At 46.2% G+C, this 18,888-nt stretch overlaps 2 protein-coding genes and 1 long non-coding RNA gene across 6 annotated transcripts; 1 reads left to right on the top strand and 2 right to left on the bottom strand.

Moving 5' to 3' along the window:
• Nucleotides 1–271: 271 nt before the first annotated feature.
• Nucleotides 272–3,323, bottom strand: LOC130522652 (uncharacterized). Of its 2 annotated transcripts, XR_008949666.1 has the most exons (4): nucleotides 3,191–3,323; nucleotides 1,209–1,340; nucleotides 937–1,132; nucleotides 272–821 (listed from the first exon to the last, which is right to left on the bottom strand). It is a non-coding gene; the product is annotated as an uncharacterized LOC130522652 (long non-coding RNA). The 2 variants fall into 2 exon arrangements; XR_008949665.1 differs by having other exon boundaries at nucleotides 937–1,340.
• Nucleotides 2,693–13,946, top strand: xkr6a (XK, Kell blood group complex subunit-related family, member 6a). Its single transcript, XM_057027224.1, has 4 exons — nucleotides 2,693–4,238; nucleotides 6,417–6,613; nucleotides 7,494–7,911; nucleotides 8,051–13,946. The coding sequence occupies exons 1-4, from the start codon at nucleotides 3,658–3,660 to the stop codon at nucleotides 8,553–8,555; spliced, it is 1,701 nt and encodes a 566-aa protein (XP_056883204.1). The 5' UTR covers nucleotides 2,693–3,657; the 3' UTR covers nucleotides 8,556–13,946.
• A 42-nt stretch (nucleotides 13,947–13,988) lies between these two features.
• enpp4 (ectonucleotide pyrophosphatase/phosphodiesterase 4) lies at nucleotides 13,989–18,668 on the bottom strand. 3 transcript variants are annotated; one of them, XM_057027225.1, is made up of 9 exons: nucleotides 18,197–18,326; nucleotides 18,017–18,080; nucleotides 17,270–17,534; nucleotides 16,653–16,937; nucleotides 16,462–16,566; nucleotides 15,988–16,186; nucleotides 15,734–15,907; nucleotides 15,376–15,645; nucleotides 13,989–15,073 (listed from the first exon to the last, which is right to left on the bottom strand). In XM_057027225.1, exons 2-9 carry the CDS (start codon nucleotides 18,034–18,036, stop codon nucleotides 14,985–14,987), a joined length of 1,407 nt encoding a protein of 468 aa, XP_056883205.1. In that variant the 5' UTR covers nucleotides 18,037–18,080; nucleotides 18,197–18,326; the 3' UTR covers nucleotides 13,989–14,984. The 3 variants fall into 3 exon arrangements, with proteins under 3 accessions (XP_056883205.1, XP_056883207.1, XP_056883206.1); XM_057027227.1 differs by lacking the exons at nucleotides 18,017–18,080; nucleotides 18,197–18,326 and adding an exon at nucleotides 18,645–18,668; XM_057027226.1 differs by lacking the exon at nucleotides 18,017–18,080 and having other exon boundaries at nucleotides 18,197–18,318.
• Nucleotides 18,669–18,888: the final 220 nt, after the last annotated feature.

Below are 18,888 nucleotides of genomic sequence, written 5' to 3'. Positions count from 1 at the left end.
TTCGAGGCGTTCTTATCTCTCCTTGCCGTCTGCGGCCCCATCAGAACTGTCATTTTATGAATCCTGACTCACATCCTTTGGGAACAATGGTCATTGTTCCGTGAATCCAGGAGCTGCTCGAATTAACAGAATCAAATCATCAGAACAATTTAGATGCAAACAGGATGTATTTGAGTTGTGGATAATTGTTTTAGGGCCTGAGTGCAATAATAGAGAGTTATAAAAGTTATTCTGATATATTACACAAATAAAATGACACAGGGACTCTCTGTTGGTTTAGCCTCTTCACCCCACAGATCATGCACATTTATTGTCTCTGTCCCAGTATAACCAGATCCTTCTGTATCCCTGAAGCTTTCTGGCTCATAAACATTAATATCTGCCCTGTGGTTCAGAAAATGTGCTCCATTTTACCTCTCTAACCACTGTAACCAGTCCATTTAGCATCACCAGCACTGTCGTATGGGGGAAGACCATTCTAAAGGCCCACAGCCTGTTAGATCCCACAGACAGACCTCAGTATCTTCTAGGATTAAATGATTATCAATATGTCTTATAGGACAGTATTTTCATTTTTCAATTTGAGCTCCAACAACATCACAAATTAAAGCCGTAATTTAGTTTCAACATTTTCGATTACCCCCTCGGGCCCTTATAAAATGGTTTGGTCCACGGTTCATTCTTTTTCATGGATAGTGAGTGTGAGCTAACTCCGTCAGGAAGTGTGGGAGACCCAAAACAAACACAAATCTGGACACCAGCAAAGATTGGAGAGGGACGCCAGGAGCAGAGCAGCGGCCCAGGACATCCAACACTTTTCCCTAAGAAGGGTGAGTAAAAATACCAAAGTTGGTTGAAACAATTGATTGATCATTCATTCATTATTAATCAACACAATAATAACTGGCAAAAGGCTATATGTAATGAACAATAAACCCGTTTTCCTCCAGAATCAACAGTGGCCGCTTCATCTTTGGCCCAAAAGCAGAACCTCGCTGTTGACAGAGCCAGGCCCAGAGCATGGACCCGGGCCCCTGAGCCAGGCCCAGGGCATGGGCCCAGGCCCCTGAGCCAGGCCCAGAGCATGGGCCCGGGCCCCTGAGCCAGGCCCCAAAACTTGGTTTTAGGTAGCCTGTTATGGACACAATACCATGCAAATCAGACATTTGAATCAAATAATGATTAGTGCATAAATGACATAATAGCACTTTTGTTAGGGTCCTGGGTGTTGTTTGCTGGGCTCCTGGTCACCAGTGTTGGATCGTTCCATCAGCTTTGTGGTCACCACGCCTCCCTCCTTTCGTAATCATGCCCCGTTTGACTCAATGTTGAGTGGTTGACTGTAAATAAAACAAATTGGGTGTGTAAGATCAGGCACCGCTGAGAATACTGTAAAACAAAAATTAAAGAAAAGCATCTTACAGTTGTAAAAAAAAAAAAGTGGCAATGAAAAATTCTTGTGTAGAGAGGCCTGTGGGGATATTTTTCCAAGAATTCCTAATAACTGCCCTGAGCTTCACTGACCTTCTGTCATCTCCCTGTATCAGGTTTCAGAAGTCACCTCTGGCGATCCCGCTGGAGTATTTTTGTTGGCCCTTGTTCTTTCGTCATCAACGGAAAAGTTAAGCAACTGCGGGTACGAGCGTGTTTGCTAAATGGTGCGTTCGTCCGATCTGAACTGCCTCCAGCAACTCTCAAAAAGAGACACTGGAGTTTATTTATGTTCTCAAAATGTTTCACTTCATTCAAAGACTGTTTTTCAGCAGTTTGACGGCAACCGCTGTCACTCACTCCCATCATACGCGGCCGTGCAGCCATCCACTCTCACTTGTCCTCTGGCTCCACAGCCACGGTTGTCATGACAACAGAGAGGCTAATCTCTGGCAGACAGAGTGCTTGCACAGAAGCATGCAATAAAGAGATACATGCTTGAGTGTGTTTATTGGTGCATGCATGTGCATTTCACCAGACTTTAATGGGATCCTTTCTATTATTGAACATATTGTTTTCTCATTTTATTCACGATATTGTCAATCATTTTCTCTTTTTTTGATCCAGTTCTAAGCCCTGAAATTCACCGTTTTACTCTGTTAGCTGTAATCTATCTCTTTTTGGGTAGATCCATCCATCCCTTCTCTTTCTTCATTCCCTGACACACACCCTTTTCTTCTCTCCAACAATTCCTAAATCTCATTTCATTATCTTTCATGCACTTTATCTGTTCATCCTCTACAGAGGCTTCAGTCTGAATCATCCTCTCTCCCCGCCCCTCCTCTAATTCTTAAATCCATCGTCCTTCTCTGCAGCCTCTCTGTAAGTTTCTCAGCTTCCCTCCACTCGCACAGTTGCGCGCGCACACAAACACACACACACACACACACACACACACACAAACACACACACACACAGCATCCATCCCATTTTCACACGTTCCTAAATCCTAAATGCCTGCCTAGCAGGGAGCTCACACGCACATATTATGTTCTGGCTGATTAGAGCGGCAGAGCCACAGAACAGGGCACCAACATGGACGGATGGACGGATGGACGGATGATGGATGGATGGATGGATGATGGATGGGCGGATGGATGGATGGATGGATGGATGGAGGATGGATGGATGGATGGATGGAGGATGGATGGATGGATGGATGGATGGATGGATGGATGGATGGATGTTCATGGACAAATTGACATGGACATATTATACTTTCCTATTAATAATTACATGTTCATTAACTCATGCACTGGTATTAAATGCAGCACGTGGTGCTGACAACACACCAATTTGTTAAAAACGTAGACTAAAGGATCCTTCAAAAATACTGAGGGAAAGTATGTTGAGATCAATTAGAGGTCTAAGAGTAAAGGGAAGTGTCCCTAAATTAAGATCATGTTCATCGCTGTATAGGAAACTTTGCCTCAGTGCAGGGAGACGAGAAGATGGATGGATGGATGGATGGATGGATGGATGGATGGATGGATGGATGGATGGATGAATTGGCTGCCTGCTTCACGAAACGGAGTTGCGCGTGCGTGCGCGCAATCCCGCGTGCAGATGTGCGTTCTGGGATTGAAGTTTCTCCGGCAGAGGGCGGAGTGAGAGAGAAAGTGAGGAGTGGGGAAGCTGGGCTGCAGAGGGCTGAAGCTGCGGAGAGAAGCGGGCGCGGGCTGCAGCAGATGCGGGGTACCTGAAGCAGGAGAGCGGCAGGAATGACAGGAACGTGTCGGTGGTCCTGCGGCCCACTGAACAGGGAGCGTCATAGTGGTCGTGGCTTGAGGGGATAGAAGGGTACACACACGCGCGGACACACTCATGCACAAACTCCATCACGCGTCTTAAGACCAGCGGGAGATGCATTACGTCATTGCCTCCAGTTGCTGTAGATGACCGAGCTCACAGGACGGGATGATGCGGGGCTTCTGGACCAGAGCGGAAAGTAATTCGGCTTCTGCCGCTGGCGGGCCCCCGGTGGCGGTGTCTCGACCCGGCCAGGACGAGGCGGAGCCGCCGACGCGCGGCCGCCTGCTCTGATGGCTCCGGGAGGGAAGGGAACAGCAGGTATCTGGGAAGTGACGTGGTGTCCGCGCCCCGCGAGAAACCACAACGGTGCGGTTACTGTGCGTTTCGCAGGAGGGCAGGAGCGGGAAGGCGAACATGGCCGCGCAGTCGGACGGCGGCAAAGCCCCGGTCGGCGGCGGCGGGTTCGCGCAGCTGTACGATGTTGATGGCGAGGAGCCCATGGACTCCGCTGCCATCCACATCTGCCAGTGCTGCCGCACCTCGGCGTGCTACTGGGGCTGCCGCTCCGCATGCCTCGGCTCTCTGCTCGGCGGGGGCCAGCCTGCCGGAGGAGTCGGCATCCGAGAGACTCATTGCCCGCCCCGCGAGCAGCTGTGGCTGGACTGCCTCTGGATCATCCTTGCCCTCCTTGTCTTTTTCTGGGACGTCGGCACAGACGTCTGCCTGGCGGTGGACTACTATCGGAGGCAGAACTACCTCTGGTTCGGCCTCACTCTCTTCTTCGTGCTGGTGCCGTCGGTGCTGGTCCAGATTCTGAGTTTTCGCTGGTTCGTTCAGGACTACACAGGCGGGGGGCTCGGGGAGGTGGAAGGATTGACCAAGCGGGGCGCAGTGGCTCTGGGGTGCCTGTATCCCGGCAGAGATCGCCTGCAGCTGGCCACCATCTGGATGTGGCAGGCCGTGATACACATCCTCCAGCTGGGACAAGTGTGGAGGTAAGAGGGGGGAGGAGGGGTGACAAACAACATCACACACCTGATCCGATTAGATCCTATTACCTGTCACCGCTCTGTCTCTTTCTCTCTCACTCACTCACTCACTCACTCTCTCTCAGTGTGTCACGCACACACACTCACTAACACACGCATAACCTCGCAAATAGGGCGAGAGAGGTGTCCACTCAATGTCTCTGGGAGAAGGAGAAGCGAGTTTGAGTTTGACAGGAGGGACGGAGAGAGAGAAAGCAGGGGAAAACTCTCTGACCTCCCCGGAGCTCCAGTCCGACAAAAGAGAGACAATCAGGGAACCAACCGATCATTTGTCTTCTTTTCTGTGCGACACAATGAGAAGTCATTTCTGCTCACATAGTTGAAAAGAGCGGAATGCTCCCAAGAGCGGGGCGAGTGGGTTTCTCCTACATACAAGGACTATTCAGCACCACGGACAGCATCTTATTCAAACTTTTTCCCTGTGTGTGCGTGTGCGCGTGTGTCCGTGTGGAAAGGGGAGAAAGGCCGATGGAAAAACGGTGTCACGGCCCTTCCCATGAGTGTCAGCATGCATGTAGAGTACAAAGAGGAAAAGCATCTGTGCTTCTGGCAACACATCTCCATCACTCTCTTCCTTTCTCAGACTCACTTTCTCTCTCACACACACACACACACGCTCAAACACACACACACGCTCAAACACAAGGGTAGGTGCTAAATGTAGTGTCAAGGACAGTGTCAGAGGAGAACAAAACACATACAGTTCTTTGCCCTTTCGCTCTCTCTGTCACACTCACACACACAAACACAAAAACACACACACACACACACAAATGTTTTATATTACAAAGGTCTGGTGATGCTTTTTTTTAAAATTGCAAATCACTTTTTCATCACTTTAGCAGCCACAGTTGCAGTATAGCAGGTCTTTAGCCTGAGATCATTCTATGTGAGATAACTCTCTCTCTCTAGCTCTCTCTCTCTCTAGCTCTCTCCATCCCTCTTAGAAGGACTTTTTTATAGTGTCCACTTGCCTCAGGCAACAGGGACAGTACAATGGTGTGTGTATTTATGCGAGTGTTTGTATTCTGCCGTGTTTCTCGGCTCCTCTGCAGTTGTAGGGTTAAACTACTCCTCCCTATGCACACACACACATCTGTCCTCTATCTCCATTCACCCCACCCAGTAAGCTCCCACCCTCTTTGCTGCGGAATGGACTCTCCCACCTGAAGGAGCAGAGGAAGGGTGGGAGCGGCATTTGCTGTGGCAAAAATGGTATGGCCTGATTGAGACAGATCGCTTAGAGATGGCGAGGGAAGGAGGGGTGAGGAAGGTGACGGAGGAGGGAGAGGGAAAAGGTTGAACATGTGTAAAAAGGGGGGAGGGGAAGAAAGAAAGGGAGGAGAGAGTGATGGGGGTAGATGTACTGCATGTGATCCATATGGCTTGCAACCACATCACTGCATGTGCAGAAAATAAGTAACTGCCCTCAATACAAGCACTTCCTGTTTGCTGCTGGATCTTTATTGGTGCTCTTGAGTCAAGGACAAACAGCCTTTTGGTGTCTGAAAGAAGCTGCAAATCGTGCCAGGACGGACGAGGAAACCCATTACACTCCTGGAGCTGCACTTACACTGTATCTGACCCAACGAACATGGTGGCACCTCCCATAGATGAAAGTGTCACGAATTAGGCCTGCCTGCATCAAACCACATGGCTGTGATGTAGCACTTTATACATAATGCAGGAGCACATACACGTACACTCACGCACCCACACCAGTGAACGTGCAGTGGTGAATGCAGAGGAGGTTCCACATAGCCACCCATCTGTTACACACACTTATGTACTGTGGTTTTCCTCGAGAACCATCGTACGCATCCCACAGAAATGTCTTTGGTACATACTTTAACATTTTCAAATGAGGGGATTTTCAAACTAAAATAACCTGTATCGCCCATGATGTCATAGCTGATCTTGAGGTGAAGCTCTGTCTTGAATTGGTCGTGTGTTTTTACAAACCTTTAGTGTACCATCGGCTTGTGCGACTAATTATTCTGTTTTATTCCCCCTTCACAGTGAAAAGATGTTTCCAACTTCTCAAAATCAGAACCTAAAATCCCGTTTTATTCAAGGCTTAAAGGTTGGTTGTGTTGGAGGTAATTAGCGCTCTGATGCCTGCAGGTACATCAGGACGCTGTACCTGGGGATCATGTCGCGCCGTCAGAAGGAGCACCAGCGACGCTGGTACTGGGCCATGATGTTTGAGTATGCAGACGTCAACATGCTGAGGCTGCTGGAGACCTTCCTGGAGTCTGCTCCCCAACTGGTCCTGCAGCTCTCCATCATGATCCAGGAGAACCGGGCCGAGACACTGCAATGTAGGTGTTTGTTTGCAAAAGCAAATGTTCTGACGCGAGCCTTCACCTTTGTCATCAGAAGGGAAGGGACAAGGGACAAGGGGGAGGGGGAAGCCACATTGTTGCCCCTGGGTTTTTGTCTCTAAAGGCAAACAGGTCTGGTGAAGGTTGGGTTTGAGATGATTGGGTCCACCTGAAAGCCAGGCCTTCACCGTAACCTTAAACATAAGGCAACAAAACCAGATTGGTCTCCTGGCCTACCAATTTTTATTTTTTTTAAATCAGATTAAAGTGAGAATTTTGAGGTACAAAGGTTTAAAGCCAGGCCGGTGGTAGTTCAGTCTGTTGGGAACTGGGCTGAGAAGCAGAGGGTTCTTGGTTCGAGCCCCAGTGCAGACAAAACATGGCAGGTGTTTTGGTAGTAGGGGGAGGTGCCAGAACACCTTCAGAGCACTGCCAAGGTACCCTTGAGCAAGGTACTGAACCCACAAATGCTCATATAGGGTCCTGTGATGAGCTGACTCATCCTGGGGTGGATGCTGCCTTCACCCATTGTGACCTCCCAATGACCTCAAAAGGGATAAAGCGGTTAAAAAAAGGAGATAAGTTTTAAAGTCAGATTTCCTACTTATTTAAAATTCCTCCCATCAGCCTCTTTGTCCTTATTCATCATAATGTCTCATCACCAGTTTCCACCCACTGGTGTTATTCACCCTGAATGTTTGAAACACTTTAATGCAAGTATGTGACTGCTGCAGAAGGTGGATGCACGCAGCCGCTGACATTTTAAAAATAGCCTTCGGGCTCATACCATTCACTCTTTCTTACTCAAGCTTACACTCACCTCGGCAAATGACTCATTATTATTCCACTTTTTCTGTTTTTTTGGCGTCCTCTGAAGGCATCTCCTCCGTGGGCTCCCTCTTGTCTCTCGCCTGGGTCTTGGCCTCCTACCACAAGCTCCTTCGGGACTCTCGGGATGACCAGCGCGGCATGAGCTACCGCGGGGCACTGCTGCACATCTTCTGGCGCCTCTTCACCATCTCATCCCGCGTTCTCTCCCTCGCACTTTTCGCCTCCCTCTTTCACATTTATTTCGGCATCTTTGTGGTGATCCACTGGTGCGTCATGGCGTTCTGGGTGGTGCACGGTGGCACCGACTTCTGCATGTCCAAGTGGGAGGAGGTGCTCTTTAACATGGTGGTCGGCATCGTCTACATCTTCTGCTGGTTTAACGTGAAGGAAGGCCGGACGCGCCACAGGATGGTGGCGTACTACATGGTGGTGCTGGCGGAGAACAGCATCCTGACAGGGCTGTGGTGAGTTTTAAGTCATTTTAAGGCCCACAGCTTCGAATCTTGACTGCAGAAATATCCTCATATGTCCCCGTTTATAGAAAAAATGCTTCTGTCTCTTTGAGAAAACTATGTCCGTAATGCTAAAACCCTCATCTCACAGGTACGCCTACAGGGATCCGGTGTTGACCGACTCCTACGCTGTCCCTGCCCTCTGTGGCGTCTACCTGACCTTTGCCGGTGGCGTCCTGGTCATGCTCTTGTACTATGGATTCCTGCATCCTGCCACTGCTCACCTCCAGCCAAGCCCCGCCTCCTCCTGCTGTGCTCAGCTCCTCTGGGGTCTCCCACTTCCCCCATCGGCCCCGCCCACAGCCCCGCCCACTCCAGCTCACATGACAAAGTCGCAAACAGAAGAGGATGTGGCCGAGACATGCCTACCCGTCTTCCAGGTGAGGTCAGCGCCCCCAACCTCCAAACCCGAGGGCCCACTTATAAAGATCGACATGCCCAGGAAGCGTTACCCAGCATGGGATGCCCACTATGTTGACAGGCGCCTACGGAGGACTATAAACATCCTACAGTACATAACACCAGCCGCCGTGGGCATTCGCTACCGTGACGGACCCCTGCTGTATGAACTGCTACAGTACGAGTCCTCACTCTGACACACACGTAGACAACACGGGCGCACAATAAGAAGATGCACAGGTTCAGAATAAAATGTGGCACTTGATGTAAGCACACAAATACAAAAGCAATGTCACGATTTTACACACACTCACACTTTCCTTGCGGGGTCCAACGACTCGCGAGTCACTTGGCCATGACTCAACAAGCTGCTTCAGCACGAGTCGGGTTCTTTTCACTCTCTATCCTTCTGTCTCATCATTTCCTAGCTCTTCTCACCATACTTGTTCTCATCGTCCATGCTCCCCGCGAATGAAAACAAACAAAAAATCAAGACGGAGAGCCAATGGCCGCACGCCGTTCATAAGAAATAGGCCACAATTCCTTGGGTTTTCTGGGAAAAAGTTGTGGAAAAAGTGAGACTTTTGACCATGTCGTTAGGCGGTGGAAGGTAGTATAGATATGTTCTATGTTGAAAAAGGACATTTTTAGCATTATCCGGGATGGTGGCTGTCATCCAGCTCTCTTGGATGACAAAGTAAAAGAGGAGCTGCAAAGCGTGAAGGGAAAGTTGGAGAAAGAGATGGAGAAAACCAACCAAATATCACTGAAACTTTTCATTTCATTAATGGAACAGGAATTGTTGCTAGATTGCTACTAAAAGAAACCACGGCTGGTGTTAATCAAAATAGCATAGCAAAAAAGCTACAAATTGCAGACACAGGAAAAACTCAAGCTGTTCTTGTGTAAACTTCAGAAGCGGGTTTGGCAAAATCCGTTCCGACTGTTGTCACCTGATATCTTCCAATACAATTAGCTGCAAGAAATTATTAAATCCACTCACTTAGCAGTTAGCATACGATTCTACATTTTCGCAGTACCAGTAAGCTATTCTTCCAACGGTAAATATTCCTTATTCTCCAAAGTAGGGTATGTTGTCAAATAACTCAGAGGTTATGGCGAAGCCAAAGATCCACTGAAGACACAGCTCACTTTGCTTCAAACATAGCTTTAGTTGTCAGTGTCAGCGTGCCAACCACCAGAAGTATTGAATAAACAATGTACCACCTGGTGTTATGAAACAAAGTAGCACCGTAATCCTTAAACATCTGTGTACTGTAAAAAGTTAACGACTGCCGAAGTTTCTCTATCCTTTGCTCGTCAAAGAAACCTGAGTAGCTAATTAGACATTTTTTTCTCCAACTTTTCTGTTTTGCTTTACCTTTTCCCAACCCTTTCACACACTATTTACATCATGCGGGACCAAATTGAGAAACTAGATTGATTAGCATTTACAACACATGACTAATTATCGTGTGTCACCTTAATCACGTCAGCCCCACAACAGTCGGGCTCCTCCCAGTAAATTATCGTCGGATTAAACAATTTTCGGTCTTTCGGACGTCACAGGGCTCTTGACGGCTTCTTCTGATAAACATCCAATATCACCTCCTCCAGAGCCACCCACAGATGAGCTGTGATGCAGGCTCTTTATTTATTTATTGTTTGTTTATCCCTGTAGTCCAAGCTGTTACATTGGCAGGCGACAACTAATTATATCATTCATCCACTTGTTGACAGGGACGGCTCTCCTGAAATCACACACCATCAGGGGTGAAACAAACCATTTGGAAGGTGGTGAAATGCTTCCCCCCCTTTTTTCTGTCCAAGGGTTCTTTTTGTCCAGTCGTGTGGCAGCAGTGTAAACGATTAATCTTGGACATTTAAAACAGTGGAGTGAACACAAACGCTCATGACGCTTCGGTCGCCTGTTGGACAAAACCAACGCTGCGTCCAAAAGCTGCATTGGTGTGTTGGGTAGTTCTCAGACTAGAATCTACTTTGTCACCTGTCTTCTTTGATCACGGCGTAATTATCAAAGCGCAGCCTCTGATTGGTTCTCATGGAACGTGTGGTACATTGGCAGCGAGCCAATGAAAACACCTGAAAAGATTAAGGCTTTTATTTGTCTTTTCCAATCCAGCAACTGTGCACCATGAGATTTTTCCTGTCCTGAAAAGCCCGACTAAGAAATTAGGGAACCACTGCCCTAACCAAAGAATTAATGTAAAAAAATATATATAAACTTAATTTGATACAGACTGGGTAAATAAAGGCCCAAAAATGTCGACGTATTCTTAAAGGCTTGACCAAAATGAATAAGGAGTAGGCAGATGGCGTTTATCCTGTGGTGCTAGCTGATCATGACACGGTCAAATCCATCAACTTTGGACAAGCTTGCAAATGTTTTCCGCAGGCTCCACGCGAGCAGACGTCGGAACGGTGCGACCCGCTGGAGCTTCTGAGTCGATTGGCTGCTAAAACCCGCGTCATATGGTGCAAATATGGATCACACACGTACTTACTGGTGCAATAAGGGCAGATCTTCTCTCCGAATTCTATGGTGCAACTCCAGTGCTGTCTTCAGTTATCGGCCAAGGCTGTGCCAAAGGCTCCGTCCAAACACACGACTGCTCTTCCGGTCCTGCAGAAGCTATGCAAGTCTCCGACGCTGGGAGATGTGCTTAGTGTGCACGCTCATGACACACACACACAGATACGCTAGTTGTAACAGGCGGAGAAAAGCAACGACACTGGGGTGTTTCCCTACCTCGCCACTGAAACACACACTCACACAAATGTCCAACAGTCCCTCACTCCTTTATAATTTGGGAACAATGTTCATATGGTGCTATTGAGTGAACAGAATGGCTATTTGTAAAGTTGCAGCGGTTTAAAGAGACAAGCCAAATATGCGTTTTGGTCTTCATAAAGAGAGTGTACAGAAAAAAGCAACACCTTCTGACTAACATAGAGAAGCTACAATGCCTTATTCCATCCACACAGCTGGTTTACCAGATAAAGGTAATGAAAGAGGGTGGTGCTAATTTGGTTACACTCCGATTAGGTGGTACACCAGATGTTTAGCGTGCACCTCAGAGCCTAGAAATCAAGCAAGTACTGTGTTAGCACGTTGTCCTAACGGGTGTTTCGAGAACATACCGACACATTTTCTGTTTTATCGATTGAATTTCTTGCATGAATGTTTTAGATTCAAGGTGCTTGGAAGAGTCACAGCGTGCCATGTGCTCTTTCTGGGTATCGTTCAGACCTCCCCACCCACACCGTGGCCCCCATTTTGCACCAACAGCTTCGGCCAATCACTGACCAGGTTTGGCAGAGTCAAATCAGGTGTGACACAACCAAAAAAGAAAGAGAAAGTTCTTAGACGGGTGGCGGGAGACTCAGCCTCACCAGTGGATGGTGGTTATGGTCGACAACCCAGAGCCTTAGCCAGGCCACTTAGTAAAATCCGATCGAATCCTTGTATGGCTACACCTCCACAGCTATGCAACCTTACACACAGGAAGGTTCTGGGCCTGGATATAAACACACCACATCACTGTTTCCATGCATGTTTTTTTTTTGTTTTTGCCATTTCTCATGTGAAGAACATTGAAACACGCCACAGAACGTTTCAAAGTGTTTGCGCTATTCTTTAGCATTTTCGTGTACAACTTGCTGCAATGCAAAGGATGGGTCTATTTTTTAACTTTTTCAAAACACGTCCGATTATTTGATACTCTTTCATATAATTTCCGTCAAGTTCGTTTGTAGTTTTCTCGGCCAAATCCGCGTGCTAATGTTGGAAACCTGACCCCGTCTTTACAAGATGTGGTTAAGAATTCCATTTTCTTGGTTCTTTATAAGCACATCAGTGTTCAACTATCAGGGTCTGCAAAGCGTATGAGGTGTTATGAGGTCGATGGGTACGCGGCTGGAAAACAAGTGTCTGTAACGCTTCGAACACTTTTTTGTAGCCAAAGTTTTATCTGGTCAAGAGCTGTGAATTAATTCTCATTCGTGTATTTGTTGAAAAAGGCCAGTTGTTAAGCTGTTTTTGATTTCAGACCAGTTTTGCGCCACATCTGAGTCCAAGGATGACTGAAATGGAGAAAAGGGTTCGGTGTCTTGGCACAAATGAGCGGCTTGACTCAGATGTGGGCACTGTAAGCACAGAGCAGGGACAAAATAAACTAAATGTGGATGTATTTATGAGATGTACCACGAGCTTTTATTTGATCGGGGTCATGCTTTTCTATTGTGTTCTTCAGCTTGGGGAAAAATTAAGTAGCTGTAGAGACTTAGATGTGCTAAAAGTACCCTTTTCTTTATTGAGGTTGGCATTTTGATTGTAAATACTTTTCTTGGTTGGGTCCATGTTCATTGAGTTTGCTTAAATGGCTCATTCAAAATGTACTGATCGTAAATGTTCTTTATCCAGAATGTAAGACGAGAGGAGAAAAAAAAGGATTACCTGGAAACTGTGTTTTCGTAGGAGTCTGTGCAGTCGTGTCGTCTTAAGTAAAAGCACACTGATATTAGATCTGTAGCAAAGATGACATGTCGGGTGGGGGGGGTGATGTGCCAGACAGCCGCTGTCATTTTCAGAACAATTAGCAACCTCCTTCAATCATTAACTTAAGATAAAAATCAGAATCAGTATTATTCAGCTGGAAAGGTATCCCAAATGACATTTGTGGAATTTTTTTCCCTTAAATAAGTGAGAATCACATAAATTGAAATTCGCATGTTTACAATGGACATAAGTGTTTTGTTTGCTAGTCAACAAACCCAAGATAGCCTGTAACGAGTTTTGGTGCAAGTGTCTCCATGCTGCTTTAGCATATTAATAAGTTTATAGGAATTGTAGTCTTTCTAGTGTGATTATTATTTTATTTTTTTTACAGCGTACGGGACTTGAAATTGAGCAAATTAAGCAAATAATAAAGTTGACTGCAGCTAATGTGTTTAAAAAACGACAACTATAATGACACATTTCAGACCTGAGTAAATCGGGTGTCTGAATCAACGATGCAGTGGCTGCTGGCTGAAATCTCCCACCTTCACCGTAGAAATGATGGCTCACGTAAAGCAAAAGGGAAAACCTTTCAGGATTCCTGCTCTTTGAGGTGATCCTCAAACGCACCTGGAATGTTGGCCCAGCACAAACAGGAGAGAACTGAGACAACACGCCGTGTATCTCGTTTGTCTGTGTATTTTGTGTCCACAACAGTATAAAAACACATTCTGGGTAAGAGTTGAACAATATTTTCCAATGGCTCCTGGTGGCCAGAATTAGGAAATATGTTATTTTTGTTACAATACCTGCTCAAAATAAAGTCTATTTATCTGTGAAGAGACAAAGATTTACATGAATACTGATGATCAACTAGATATTATAACTAGATTTTAAATGATGTACAACAGATATTAATGAAAATGTGTAGAGTTCTTTTGGGTTGGAACACGATGCAGAAATGTATGTGAGTCTTGAGTTTGATTTTTATATATTTACTGTGACTGCGATTTATTGTGACTGCATTGGAGAAAAAAAATATAAAGGAATATAAATTAATTTTTCCAAATGTGTGTCACTTTTCTTTACAACCAAGCAACAAAGCCAAGAAGCAGATATTCCCAGTTTTATTCAACTGTGAGAAGGATTCAGTCAAGAAAAGTAGAATTTCTGCATAAAACAGGTGCAACCACGTTCCAGAACAAAAGCAGAACTGCATCATAAACCAAATAAAAAGGAGGAAATGACCTAAACCTTTAAAGCCACTAAAAAAATATCTATTTTTAAAAACATTAATGTATCTTAAATCAATAATCCATCAAGCTCAATTCCCTTATGTATTTATCAATAAAATACAACTTTACATTTTAGCGATAATTTAAGTTTTCTTCATTTCAATTCAAAGAAAGCCGCTGGCTCCCTCTGCTGGCACACACACACACGCACACGCGCGCACACGCACACACACACACACACACACGCACACACACACAAAGACCATTTTAGCAGTTTAAAGTGGTTTGTGAATGTACCTGCTCAAGTAACCAACCCAGATTCAAACTTCAGTAACATTGAGTCACGTTTTCAGAGATTAACAATGTTAAACTGTTAAACCGCCCGTCTGTCTCGGAGGACCTGAATACCCGTCTGTCCATAAGCTGAATACCTTCTGGTTGGACTGTCATTAAATACATAACATTTTAAAGAACAATGGTGATATTGGACCTCCTTTCCGTCTGCAATTCCATGCCTGTACAAGTAAAAAAGAGTTTAATGCTCACTAAAAAGTAACTATTCCTGAAAAAGAGGGTTTGTTTTCATATATGCATTTTGTAAAAGAAATGTTTTTAAAAGCTCTGACAAATCTTCAAACTACTCACTTTATATTGACCAGAACTCTGAGGGAGAAAAGCATGTTTTGTTTTTTGGGGCCGTACATCCTCCTCTATCCAGGGTACAAACACTCCTGCTTCTCATTTAAGTCATACAACTACAACTTAGGTGTCAGCTAACGTTAGCATTTACACAAAGGACAGATGACCTCACTTACTCCGACGGGACCTTCTCGGCAAAATTTATTTTTGGCCAGTTTTTTCCATCCATCAGTCTAATCTAGCAGGGGGGCGATGTCGTCGGACATTTGCAGCCTCTGGAAGGACCGTAGATGTCGCCTTCCTCTCATATACCTGAACAAAACTAAAGAAAAACAAGTACGACTGGTCACTTCAGGAGTTTGAATGAAAAGCAGTAAAAGTTCCTCCTCTCCTCTCCCTCCTCCTCCTCTCCCTTGATTGTAAAAGACACTATATAAATAAAGATTGATTTGATTGATTGAGTTATTTTTTAATTTGGGTGCCTAACAAATCACTTTCAAAAACAAAAAAACTGCTGGAATCATTTAAATTCACTGAAACATCTTCAGCAATTTAAATCAAACCAGAAAATCCGAACATCGACTAAGATGCAACATTCGTCTCTAGAATCATTTTCACACTCACCAGCAACTGTCACGATGAAAAGGATCATGCCAACGACGAGGCTAACCGCCAGGAGCCCCTCGCCGCTGACCGCAGTCACCAGCAGACACTTGGCATTGGACAGGGTTCCGTTGTTGGGCTGCGCCGGGATTTGCAGCAGGTAACACATGAGAGGGTAAAGATCCACGCTTTGTAAAGTCTTCATTTTATAACTCTGACGGAAACTGGGCCCTGACGCCGCCATGAAGGGGTGCATGCTGGGTAGCAAGTTGTCGTAGCCATGGTCGCCCACTGAAAAAGGAGGTTTTAAAGCGCGGTCTTTCGTTTGCAGGTGTTTTTGCAGATCTATAGCAGAGGGGGCGAGCAGGTGGGTATTTACATTTCTGTATCTTGTTCCCTCGCTGGATGATGGTCCAGCCCTCATCTGCAATCAGCAGGATGGGCTGGATGCGATTGTTGTTCTTGTAGTGCAGGCGCGCCGGGATGTCTTTCTTCAAATACGCCGCCATGCGTGGGTGGCACTTTTTCAACAGAGCGTAAACAGCTTCTGGATCTGGAGCGGATCGCAACAGAACTCTTCAAACCACCGGCCCTGATCGTTCAGGGCAGACGTCAGTGAGGTAATCTGATTACCTGTGAGTGGGATGATGGAGGCGACCGGGGAGAGATCCAGCGCCGTGTAATTGTCGGGGTGGAGGCAGTCGTCCAGGCGAATGACGCGATCGGGCGAGCACTGCGCCATGCCGTGGTCGCTGGTTATCACCACATTGATGCGACCCCAGAGTCCGGTCTGTTCCAGCTCTGACATTAGCAGGCCGATGCTGTCATCGACCTGGGGGGAATGAACGCATGAATCATTCCATCACCGATGATGGTACTGAACAAAACCCACAGTCGATGGGAACAACCGGCCGAGCACTCGAAGACAGGTTTCACCTCCCAAAGAAACCCTCCAAATGGTGGCGTTCATTCTTACTTCAGACATTGGTGAAAAAAGAAGAAGTTAAATGCTGGTGTCACGCTCCTTCTGGGTTTTACCACACAGACCAGGTCTGTGTCTGCCTTTCGGACAATGTGAAAAATGTAGCCTGAGCTGGGTGACTCTACCTCCTTCAGGGCGCTGCTCATGGCAGTGGTATTGTCAGGGCCAAACTTGTGACCGGACATGTCCGGTTCCTCCCAGTACAGAGCTGCAAACATCACCCCCTCCTCCTGGTGGAGTCACAAAGCCAGACAGACTCCGGTAAGGTTAACAATACATTCTGTAGCTAATGATCTCTCTGGGGTTTGGCCTTTACCTTGTTTCCCTCGATCCGCTTGATCAGACTCCCCAGTCGTTCCTTAAAGGTCGTGTGTTGATTGTACGGCAGGAAGTAGGTCCCCGTGCGGTTGATGGCGTCGGAGCCAGGCCACATGGCGGTTGCCGTCTTGTATCCATAGCGCTGTGCCGTGACCCAGAGGGGCTCCGCTTGGCTCCACCACATGGGATCGGTGTCGTTGACGAGGGTGAAGTGCTTGCGACTGAGGGGATCGTACATGTCGCTGGACACGATCCCGTGAGACTCGGCATACAGCCCCGTCACCTGGAGAAAAGAACCAATGTCAGTTCTTGGTTTTGCATCTGCGGACTGTCCGGTCGTTATCATCAGTGTGACCCAAAGGTCGGGGAGGAAGCAACATGCAAATTCTGTCAGAGGCAGCGCTGTGGCGCGTTTTCGGATCACACTGCCGTTTATTTTTGTGGCGCACTGCGACGGCGTACAGGAACCTGCCCTACAAATTGTAGCAACACAACAAACACTGCTGCAGTTGGACGTTCATTCATAAAAATCTTTAGGTTTCCTGAATCTAGAAAAGCTGACCCCAAACATCCTTTGGTGCTTTGATCTGACAGCAGACAGGTTGGGTGCGTTACCAGCGTGTAGTGGTTGGGAAACGTCTTGGTGACGAAGATATTGTTGAGCTCCTCCACAAGGACCCCTTGGCTGTAGAAGCGTTTCAGGTTGATCATGGGGAACTTCTTCAGGTAGTCTGCTCGGAAACCGTCGAAAGACACCAGCAGCAGCGGCGGCGGAAGAGTTCCCTGACTGGCGTCGTATCTCGCAGTCACGGCAGCCGTCAGGAGTCCCAGCAGCAGCCAGACACCAGCAACGACTCCTAGCAGGGCTTTTAAGAACATGCTGAGAAGACATGATGGAAAAAACACTGTCATCACCGTAAGCCCACATTAAAATAATGAGAGAGAGAGTCAGAAGCAAGAAAGCAGAAGTAGTGAACGTTATAACTGTTTGTGCTTCGTCATTGTTCATAACGATGTGCAATTGCCTTAGATATGAACTTGCAAACTCCAGGAGGCACAATGGGCAAAAGTGTGTGTGACGTTTACTGGGAAAGGAGTATTTAGATTTTTAAACATATAAATGTCTCAGATATAGCACACAAGTCCTAAAGACCATCTTATTGTCACCTAACGGAAAATGATATATTTATACTTTCAAAAGAAGCAACCACAATTAAATAATTGGTAAAAAATGTTTTTGAAAATTGCAGTTCTTTACACCTGCAGACCAACAATGCTATTAGGAAAATAAGTCACGTGTTTTCGATGATTTGTTAATAAAATGTCAATTTTAGTTTAATAGTTTAATGTCTTCCATCCTACCTGGTTCCTCTGGTTGGCATTAGAAGGTTTACAATAATACTTGATCATCAAAGTATTTAAAGGTCTGTAATCGAGGCAGAATCAATAAGAATTAAATCATAAAGAGGGGTTGAGGAGACACAACATAGTTTGGTTAGTTTACAGCGTTCGGATAACATTGATATTTTCCAATAATATTACCCGTTCCTGGAGAAAATGGCCCTTTGTCTTCCCGACAGAAATATTTAACAACTTTTCTATTGTCACTCGGAGACGGAGACTTCCTCGAACTGAAGTAAAGCCGGAATTTCGTTCAGCTTGCGCTAAATACCATTATTTTAGGACTACTTCCGATTGAGCTTTTCACATTAATATTTCTTTCTTAAAAACGTCATAAACCTAGGCATGAACAAGGTGGTACGACGTAACTTGATATTCCAAAATCTTAAATCCTTCTAAAAGTGTAAGTTACCGAAGCCCTGAAACCTTGGTTTGATATTTGAATTGCAAATTTGTTTTGTTTTGAGGTTTAAAAACTCCACGTCCGCTTGTTCGACCTGTAACTTATCTGGTCTTGACTAAGACCTGACTAAACTGACAGTCCCACCAGCCAATCACGGGGCTCGGGGGCGGGGCCACAGTGGCTTACCTGACGTATGGAGGTGTCGGTAGAGCCGAATAGTGATCAAACCTGCTCAAACTCCAGTTTTCACTGCCCCCACTCCAGACTGATTGAGTGGAATGTTTTTTTTATTGTTCATCCTTTGACCGAGTGTCTCACCAGGTATGGGAACCATCTCGTGCAGCCAGATTTGACCTGCTCGGTCACCTGCTTTTTAATGGCAGGTTCAGTCATTGAGGCACCTCCCTTGTAAACAGCCATTAATAGTTTA

The sequence above is a fragment of the Takifugu flavidus genome, chromosome 3, assembly GCF_003711565.1.
Source record: "Takifugu flavidus isolate HTHZ2018 chromosome 3, ASM371156v2, whole genome shotgun sequence".
Taxonomy (NCBI): Eukaryota; Metazoa; Chordata; class Actinopteri; order Tetraodontiformes; family Tetraodontidae; genus Takifugu; species Takifugu flavidus.
This window is presented reverse-complemented; position numbering and strand designations above follow the sequence as displayed.

What these genes read in the sequence shown, in the direction of transcription:
- enpp4 (XM_057027225.1), bottom strand. Translation starts at nt 18,036, where the DNA reads ATGCCAACCAGAGGAACCAG. An exon ending in TTCCCAACCACTACACGCTG is followed by an intron (nt 16,938 to 17,269) that starts GTAACGCACCCA and finishes TCTTTTCTCCAG; the next exon opens with GTGACGGGGCTGTATGCCGA. An exon ending in AGGGAACAAGATACAGAAAT is followed by an intron (nt 15,646 to 15,733) that starts GTAAATACCCAC and finishes CTCCTTTTTCAG; the next exon opens with TGGGCGACCATGGCTACGAC.
- xkr6a (XM_057027224.1), top strand. Translation starts at nt 3,658, where the DNA reads ATGGCCGCGCAGTCGGACGGCGGCAAAGCCCCGGTCGGCGGCGGCGGG. An exon ending in CCGGGCCGAGACACTGCAAT is followed by an intron (nt 6,614 to 7,493) that starts GTAGGTGTTTGT and finishes CGTCCTCTGAAG; the next exon opens with GCATCTCCTCCGTGGGCTCC. An exon ending in AGCATCCTGACAGGGCTGTG is followed by an intron (nt 7,912 to 8,050) that starts GTGAGTTTTAAG and finishes CTCATCTCACAG; the next exon opens with GTACGCCTACAGGGATCCGG.